Here is an 8,791-nt window from a genome sequence, read left to right on the forward strand (position 1 = left end):
TAAATAAGTGTTTAAAAAATACATGCACGAATTGAGCTGCATGTCAGCTTGGCCCTTAAAGAACCAGGAGGAGAAGGAAGAAGGGAAACGATTTGGGCTCCGTGGTGAGGCAGACGCTCTCGCTCTCGAGGGGTCTGCTGGACGGCTGGTACAGACGCATGTGAGCAGGCCCGGGGCAGGGGGTGTTCCGCATGCCCTGTCTCATCCTGCCTCAAAACACGACTTCTATTTTGTCAGTAACTACACACCTCTTCATGGGTTTCTTTGCCACCTGTATATGTTTGGTGAAATATTTGCTCAAATGTTCTGAACTTTTTTCTGTTGAGTTGTCTTCTTGTTACTGAGTTGTAAAACTCTTCATATATTCTGGCCTCAGAAGATTTGCAGATAGTCTCTCCCAGTCTGTGACTTACCTTTCCACTTTCTTGAGCTTCTTCTAAAGTGAAGTTTGTGATTTTGATGAAGTCCCAGAAATCCGTTTTCTGTGTTATCTGTTGTGCTCTTGGTGTTGTGCTTAAGAACTGTTTCCTTGATCTAAGGCTATGAATATTTTCTCATTTTTTTCTTCCAGTGGTTTTGTAATTTTAAATTTTACATTTAAGCCTATGATGCATTTTGAGGTAACTTTTGTGTACACTGTAAATTATAGGTCTAAATTCTCTTTTTTTGTGTGTGTATAAACATCCAATTGTCTTAGGCTTCCCTGATGCTTCAGGGGTAGATAATCTGCCTGCATTGTAGGAGACGCGGGTTCTACCCCTGGGTCAGGAAGATCCCTAAGAGGAGGAAATGGCAATCCTCTCCAGTGTTCTTGCCTGGGAAATCCCATGGACAGAGGAGCCTGGCGGCTACAGTCCATGGGGTCGCAAAGAGTCAGACGTGACTTAGTAACTAAACAACAACAACATTTTTCAAATATCTTGGTCACCATAGGCTATAGATAAGAGTTGTGGAGCACATACAGAGAAAGGCTTTGAAGCCTGCACTGTACAGGTTGGCGGCATGCAAAGCTGATTGGTTACTGTTGGTAGTTAGCATCATGTGGCCTGGTTGATTTGAGTGGAGTACAGACACTGAGGTGGTGAGGAATGTATTGACTCCTGTTAGGGTGACAGCGTTGTCAGCTACTGAAAAAGATGATATACTGCAGCCCAGCAAGGGCTCCTGTTGCCTCAGGTAGAAAGCAAGTTCTGACAACAGGTTTTCCCACCTGAATGCAGAGTTCCAGAGAATAGCAAGGAATGATAAGAAAGTCTTCTTAAGTGAACAGTGCAAAGAAATAGAGGAAAACAATAGAATGGGAAAGACTAGAGATCTCTTCAAGAAAATTAGAGATACCAAGGGAACATTTCATGCAAAGATGGGCACAATAAGGGACATGGGCCTAACAGATGCAGAAGAAATTAAGAAGAGGTGGCAAGAATACACAGAAGAACTATACAAAAAAGGTCTTAATGACCCAGATAACCACAATAGTGTGATCACTCATCTAGAGTCAGACATCCTGGAGTGTGAAGTCAAGTGGGCCTTAGGAAAAATTATTAGGAACAAAGTTAGTGGAGGTGATGGAATTCTAGCTGAGCTGTTTCAAATCCTGAAAGATGATGCTGTTCAAGTGCTGCACTCAATATGCCAGCAAATTTGGAAAACTCAGCAGTGGCCACATGTAGAGTCCTCTCTTCTGTTGTTGGAAGAGGGTGTTTGCAATCACCAGTGTGTTCTCGTGGCAACGCTCTGTTACCCTTTGCCCTGCTTCATTTTGTACTCCAAGGCCAAGCTTGCCTGTTACTACAGGTATCTCTTGACTTCCTACTTTTGCATTCCAATCTCCTATGATGAAAAGGACATCTTTTTTGGGTGTTAGTTCTAGAAGGTCTTGTAGGTCATCATAGAACCGTTCAACTTCAGCTTCTTTGGCATTCATGGTTGGGGTATAGTCTTGGATTACTGTGGTAGTGAATGGTTTGCCTTGGAAACGAACAGAGATCATTGTGTCATTTTTAACAGAAAAACTCAGCACTGGCCACAGGGATGGAAAAGGTCAGTTATCATTCCAATCCCAAAGAAAGGCAATACCAAAGAAAGTTCAATACCAAAGAATGTTCAAACTACCACACAATTGCACTCATCTCACATGCTAGCAAAGTAATGCTCAAAATTCTCCAAGCTAGGCTTCAACAGTACATGAACCAAGAATTTCCATATTTACAATGGATTTAGAAAAGGCAGAGGATCCAGAGATCAAATTGCCAACATCCATTGGATCATAGAAAAAGCAAGAGAGTTCCAGAAAGACATCGAATTCTGCTTTACTGACTAAGCCAAAGTCTTTGACTGTGTGGATCACAACCAACTGTGGAAAATTCTTCAAGAGGTGGGAATACCAGACCACCTTACCTGCCTCCTAGGAAATCTGTATTGCAGGTCAAGAAGCAACAGTTAGAACTGGATATGGAAAAACGGACTGGTTCCAAATTGGGAAAGGAGTATGTCAAGGCTGTATTGTCACCCTGCTTATTTAACTTCTATGCGGAGTACATCATGTGAAATGCCAGGCTGGATGAAGCACGAGCTGGAACAAGATTGCTGAGAGAAAAAACCTCAGATATGCAGATGACACCATCCTTATGGCAGAAATCTAAGAGGAACTAAAGAGCCTTTTGATGAAGATGAAAGAGGAGAGTGAAAAAGCTGGCTTAAAACTCAACATTCAAAAAACAAAGATCATGACATTCTGTCCCATCACTTCATGGCAAATACTTGGGGAAAAAGTGGAAACAGTGACAAACTTCATTATCTTGGCTCCAAAATCACTGCAGATGGTGACTGCGGCCATGAAATTAAAAGATGCTTGCTACTTGGAAGAAAAGCTATGACAAACCTAGATAGAGTATTAAAAAGCAGAGACATCACTTTGCTGATGAAGGTCCATTAGTCAAAGCTATGTTTTTTCCAGTAGTCATGCACAGATATGAGAGTTGGCCCATAACGAAGGCTGAGTGCGAAAGAAGTGATGCTTTTGAACTGTGGTGTTGGAGAAGACTCTTGAGAGTCCTTTGGACTGCAAGGGGATGAAACCCGTCAATCCTAAAGGAAATCAGTCCTGAATATTCATTGGAAGGATTGATGCTGAAGCTGAAGCTCCAATACTTTGGCCACCTGATGTGAAGAGCCAACTCTTTGGAAAAGACCCTGATGCTGGGGAAGACTGAAGGCAGGAGGAGAAGGGGACGACAGAAGATGAGATGGTTGGATGGCATCACCGACTCAATGGACATGAGTGTGAGGAAACTCCCAAGAGGTAGTGAAGGACAGGGAAGCCTGGCGTGCTGAGGTCCACGGGTGTTGCGAAGAGTCGGAGAGGACTGAGTGACCGAACAGCAGGCGAGGGTGGGGACTCAGCCCTCAGATCTACGCAGACTGACTCAGAGAAGCCTCCGACCTACTTGGTCTTTGAGTTAGGGGATTTTTTTAAAAAGGGCACAAAGAAAGAGGCTGGGATTAATCATCCTTTTGTGACATTTGGAATCTAGTTTCAGGAATCATGATGTCTCTGGTTTACACTCTCAGGCCAGGTGGCCCATGGCTCCAGGATCCGTGAGTTCACTGTGCCCTGGCGAAACAACCTGAGTGGATGGTTAATCTCTGACAGCAATTTAAGTCCATTAACGCTGTTATGAACAGTAGCAATCAGTCACCTGATGCTGATTAATTAGTGTTCAGCGAGCACAGGTTGAGGTCAGAGGGAACAAGAAAGGGATAAAGTTTGGGGTGGAGAGATTAATCATGAACTCAGTCAGGGAACTCAGTTTTAGGGGGACTCAGTGTCACTACTAGGAATAACTCTCTAATTAAGTTGATTGTTGGGGCAGGGCTACCTTTGTAAGCGCTGCTAATAGTCGACTATCTTTTTGCCTTTTTACACAGTTCATGGGGTTCTCACAGCAAGAATACTGGAGTGGTTTGCCATTCCCTCCTTGGGCAGCAGAGGATGAGGTGGTTGGATGGCATCACTGATTCAATGGACCTGAGCTTGGGCAAACTCTGGGAGATGGTGAGGGACAGGGAGGCCTGGCATGCTGCAGCCTGTGGGGTTACGAAGAGTCAGACATGACTTGGTGAGTGAACAATAACAATAGTCATCATGTTGCCATTAATGGAAGAAATGTTTGTGCCCTGGGCTAACGTTACGGTTCAGCTGTGAGTACTTCAGGTTTTCCCTGGTGGCTCAGCCAGTAAAGAACCGGCCTGCAATGCAGGAGACCCAGGGTCTCCTGGGTCCTGGGTCAGGGAGATCCCCTGGAGAAGGGAACGGCAATCCACTCCAGTATTCTTGCCTGGGAAATCCTATGGACAGAGGAGCCTGGTGGGCTGCAGTCCACGGGGTTGCAGAGTCAGACCCGACTGAGCGTGCAAACGAAGCATCCTTTCTTGTGAGGTGAGGCTGTGAGCAGCTCTAAGGGCCAAAGCCCATCTGCAGCATCACAGCATCTGGGTGAGGACGGCTAAGGTGCGGTGAGGCCCACGGAGGGGCATGAGGAGCGGGCAGAGCTATCACGACTGCTCCTCACTCGGAGGATGAAAGGCCTGGATCTGCTCTGCGGCTTGAAGGCTTGCGAGTCGAGTGCTGCGGCTACAGGAACCGCAGATCCTGCATGGGGACGTCTGCACGTGCAGTCAGAGGTGTAACCTGTGGAGGAGTGTTTTTACTGGTAAAGCTCTCGTGTGTGATAACTGTATGACAATATTGGACAGAGTCAGATATTGCTTGGGTTGAGTATTGGATTTATTAAAGAGTTTCGTGAACTCGTGACATTTCAGAGGAGTCCAGCAGCTGTGGCTAAGGGCCCAGTGGGAGGGGCGGGCTGGGATGCCATCTGGCTTCCAGCCACAGTTGGCCCAGCTTGGGGTCCGAAACCCCTGGTGGCAAGGCCTGCAGCATCAGAACACAGGTGGGTGAGGTGCAGGCAGTGCGGATCCCAGCGTGTGGAGAGATGGGGCGGCAGGGCTGAGCCAGGTCTCGGGAGCGGGCTGAGAGCCACTCCTGGGGAGGGTCATGGGTGTGACCAACGGGTGGAGGGGGACCCAGTTACCCTGTCAGCACAGCCAGGATCCCTGGCCCCTGACCTGTGTCCAGACACGCCCACACGGGGGCCATAAAACCTGGAGAGGCGAGGGCGGGAGGAGCAGGACCAGGCGTCTGGACACCTGGGCTGCCGGCTACCTGGGTCTGAAACTGTGGGCCCACGCGAACACCCTCTGCACCAGGAAGGCGACCCTGACATGAGAAGGTAATGCGCCGCACCCTTAAACCCAGGCCCCCCCTCAAACACCCCGTCTTATCACAGCGTTGCTGGGCGGTTTCTTGGGTCCGGAGCCCCAGTGCAGGGACCAGGCTCAGGGCACCTGTGCCCAAAGCCCAGCTTGGTTCTGGACGGCGGTCCAGGCTCTGTCTGGCTGGCCCCCCAGGCGCTGGCTCCTCCCAGGTGTTCTGGCCCGGGGACAGAGCTCTCCCTCCTGAGTCCCCCAGAACGGTCATTGTCCCCAGGGCTCCATCTCCAAAGGCCACCCCTGTGGCTCCGGAGAGAGAGCCCCTGTCTCTTGGGGCACCTTGGCCCTGAGGAGAAGCACCGGAGAGGCCCTGGAAGCAGGTGGGAGACACCAGAGTCAGGGGAGGCAGCTCTATGACAAAATGGAAATGGGTCAAGACGATGAGGTAGGGCTGGAGGCCCGGGGGGCCCTGGGGGTGGGGGCAGCCAGAACCCAAGGGGTCGTCACCCTGGGAGCTGGGGTTGAGGCCGGGAAGTCCTGCGGCTCCTGCTGGGCGCAACCCCTTCTCACGTCCGAGCTCCCCTGGCCCTCCTGTCCTGGGGGCTCTTCCAGGCACCCCAGCTTGGACACGAGGTGGGCCCATCAGTGACATGGGGGCCTCCTGGTGTTCAGAGCCTCTGCCTAGGGCTCGGTGCCCAGATCAGGCCAGGGCCCTGTAGTCCAGGGCAGGTGCCTGCCCTTTGCCCCCGTGGTGTGCATGGAAACCCCATGAGTCACCTGGAGGGGTAAAGGTCTCCGTGGGGCTGGAGGCGAAGCTGGGGTATCGGGCAGGAAGCCTTGGTCCCTCCCCTCAAACATGGCCCCCAGGCCCTCCCCAGGAGCGAATGCTCCCTGCACAGGGACAGCTGAGCCACGCTTGGCGGGTGAGACGGTCTGTTTATTTAAGAGAAACCTCACTGGAGTCAGGCAGCATCCAGTCAGCAGACAGAAGGGGCTCGAGCGACACAGAAGGGGAGGCTGTGCTGGGCGGCGGCGCAGCAGCTGCGGGCGGCCAGCGCGGCGGGCTGCCCTCCACCAGGGCCTGGAAGGCAGGGGCTGCAGTCTGCCGCCCCCACGATGCCAGGCGATTCTGGACTGTCTGCTTCAGATTCTGTCCCGGGAGGGCCCAGACCGCAGTGAGGTCTCAGTTCAGGGCCAGACACGACTGGAGCGGCTTAATACGCGCACGCGCAGCGGCAGCTGCTCCCCAGGGGCCCAGTGTCCTGTGGTTTAATAACCGAGATGCCAGGGCATGCGCACAGCACACACCTGCACACGTGTGCACCCTCGCGCGCCCCACGCCCCTGCAGTCAGCCCCGGGCCCCTCCCCGGGCCCCCGCGTCCCCCGCCGCCTGGCCTCGACCACGCCCCCAGAAGCCCTGCTCGGGCTCGGTCTTTGGCCTGGAGGTCAGGCTGCAGGTGTCCACGCAGAGCACCCCGTCTTTCCTGCCCACGTCGGGGGCAGAGGGAAGTGCCATCTGCCTCTGAGGAGCCACAGGGTGTAGCCTCGGAGTGCTGTGGGCCCCTCACCTACCCCTCAGCCCCAGGCCCTTAGCACACAGCCGACAGAGGTTCCGGAGCCGCAGGCAAAGCCGCGGGAAACCGGGGCCTGCAGGATGGGGATCAGGCGTGGGCCTGGCCTGCATGTTCTGATCTGCGACGCGGGGGACAGTGAACTAGCTGCAGACCTGGGCAGGACCTGGCCCTGGCTCCCCCAGCTGGACCACTGCCGGCCAGGCCAGGCGTCCTGCCTGGAGGTGGAGGGGCAGGAGCGGCCTGCCTCAGTCTCCCCTCTGCCCCCAGGCTCCTGCTGCTCACCGGCCTGGCGGCTGTGTTGCTGCTGGAGGCAGGCTCAGCCCGGACCCACCAGGTACGTGTGGGCTCCTCACCCAGCCGCCCCCTGGGGCTGGAAAGGCACCAGCGGATGCGACCGCAGGGCCTGTGGGCACTGGGGCCCTCAGCAGGGTCTGTGGGACAAGTCTCGATGACCCCAGGTGAGCCGGGTGGAGGAGGGGGCCTGGTGAGGCTCCCCTGTGCTGAGAAGCCTGGGACCCCTCCGTGTGCAGGGCTGCCCAGGGGGCCATGCCTGCTGGGACCGTGTCCTTCCCCAGCCCCGGGTCCAGGCCACCCCGCCCTACAGCCTGGGAGTGCTCAGGTCAAGGGGGACACAGGCGGACGGGCACGGCTGTCCCGCAGCTGCTGGGCCCGGCCACCGCAGTGGGTCGCCGTTTCACCTGCTGCCCTGTCCCCGTCGGCCCTACAGGAAGGACAGGCAGAGGAACCAGCCCTGTGCTCAGGCCGCCAGCTGGGGTGGGTGGAGCAGGTGCAGCCCCGTGCTGTCCTCAAGTCTCCCCAGAAACCACAAGGCCTCCAGTCAGAGACGCGGGGCAGGATGGAGCCAGCAGTGCCGTCAGGGGCTTCAGTGCAGCCCCTCCCAGCCGCCCGCCTCCCCCCCGACCCCCTCAGAGCACTGCGCTGAGCCTCACCTGCGGCCTCCCTCTCCCAGGTCCGCGTCCAGACCAAAGGCAAAGTCGGGGCTGAGCAGGACACACTGGAGTGAGTGCCCCTGGCAGTCCTTCACGCCCCCTGGGGACCTTGGTGGGTGGGGGGTTGTGTCCAGCTTTGGGGAGGGGAGGTGCGGGAGCCCCTGAGAGCTGACCGCCTGAGCAGAGCAGAGCAGAGTGCGGGCCTGGGGGGGTCAGCGGCCCCCTGCTGCCCCACCCAGAGGATCGGGCCCCGCAGCCCGCCCCGGGCCCGGGCACCCACTAGGCTGGCTCCCGCTGGGGGGCAGCAGGCAGACAGCTGCACGGGCCGGGCAGCCAGGCCAGGGGATGCAGCCCTGTCTGCAGCCCCGGGCTCCGCTGACCTCTGCTCTGGCCAGGCCCCTGGAGCCTCCTCCAGGCCTCACCAGCAGGGCCTCCTTGGGCCCACACACAGGTGGGATATGGTGGGGACCCTGGCCCGGGGATCTGGGCCAGGGCCGGGCCTCCTGCTGAGCATGGGATGTGAACCGGCGCTCTGAATCACAGGGCCTGGGATGCCCGCATGGTCGAGTCTCCGGAGGACAACCAGCTCATCTGGCTGCTCATGGCACCCAAGCTCATGGCCACCAGCAAGGAGCAGCAAGGTGGGGGTGGGCAGTGCCCACTGGGCTGGGGGGCATGGGGTCGGCTTGGACGATGACACCTTGGGAGGGAGACGGAGGCCACAGCCGCTCTGTCCGTCCCCAGGTGCCAAAGCCCCGGCAGAGACGGAGGATGCCCTGGGCCGCGTCCTGGGCCCGAGGGAGGGTCCTGAGCCTGACCGGGACAGCCTGTTCCACGACGGGCCCGAGGAGGCCCTGGAGGAGGCAAGGCCCTGGGCTCGGGTGCTGCGCCCTCGCCAGGTGCTTCACGGACCCGAGGAGGACCGAGACCACATCTACCACCCCAGGGAGCCCTGACCCCACCCCGGCCAGAGAAAAATAAAGCCTGCAGAGGTG

The 8,791-nt window shown here is 55.8% G+C and overlaps 1 protein-coding gene across 2 annotated transcripts; it reads left to right on the forward strand.

The window, feature by feature from the left end:
- Window positions 1-5,035: 5,035 nt before the first annotated feature.
- PRAP1 (proline rich acidic protein 1) lies at window positions 5,036-8,791 on the forward strand. 2 transcript variants are annotated; one of them, XM_070470538.1, is made up of 5 exons: window positions 5,036-5,291; window positions 7,114-7,180; window positions 7,817-7,866; window positions 8,340-8,437; window positions 8,541-8,791. In XM_070470538.1, the coding sequence occupies exons 1-5, from the start codon at window positions 5,284-5,286 to the stop codon at window positions 8,750-8,752; spliced, it is 435 nt and encodes a 144-aa protein (XP_070326639.1). In that variant the 5' UTR covers window positions 5,036-5,283; the 3' UTR covers window positions 8,753-8,791. The 2 variants fall into 2 exon arrangements, with proteins under 2 accessions (XP_070326639.1, XP_070326640.1); XM_070470539.1 differs by lacking the exons at window positions 5,036-5,291; window positions 7,114-7,180 and adding an exon at window positions 5,855-6,194.

Source organism: Odocoileus virginianus, chromosome 7 (genome assembly GCF_023699985.2).
Source record: "Odocoileus virginianus isolate 20LAN1187 ecotype Illinois chromosome 7, Ovbor_1.2, whole genome shotgun sequence".
Lineage (NCBI taxonomy): Eukaryota > Metazoa > Chordata > Mammalia > Artiodactyla > Cervidae > Odocoileus > Odocoileus virginianus.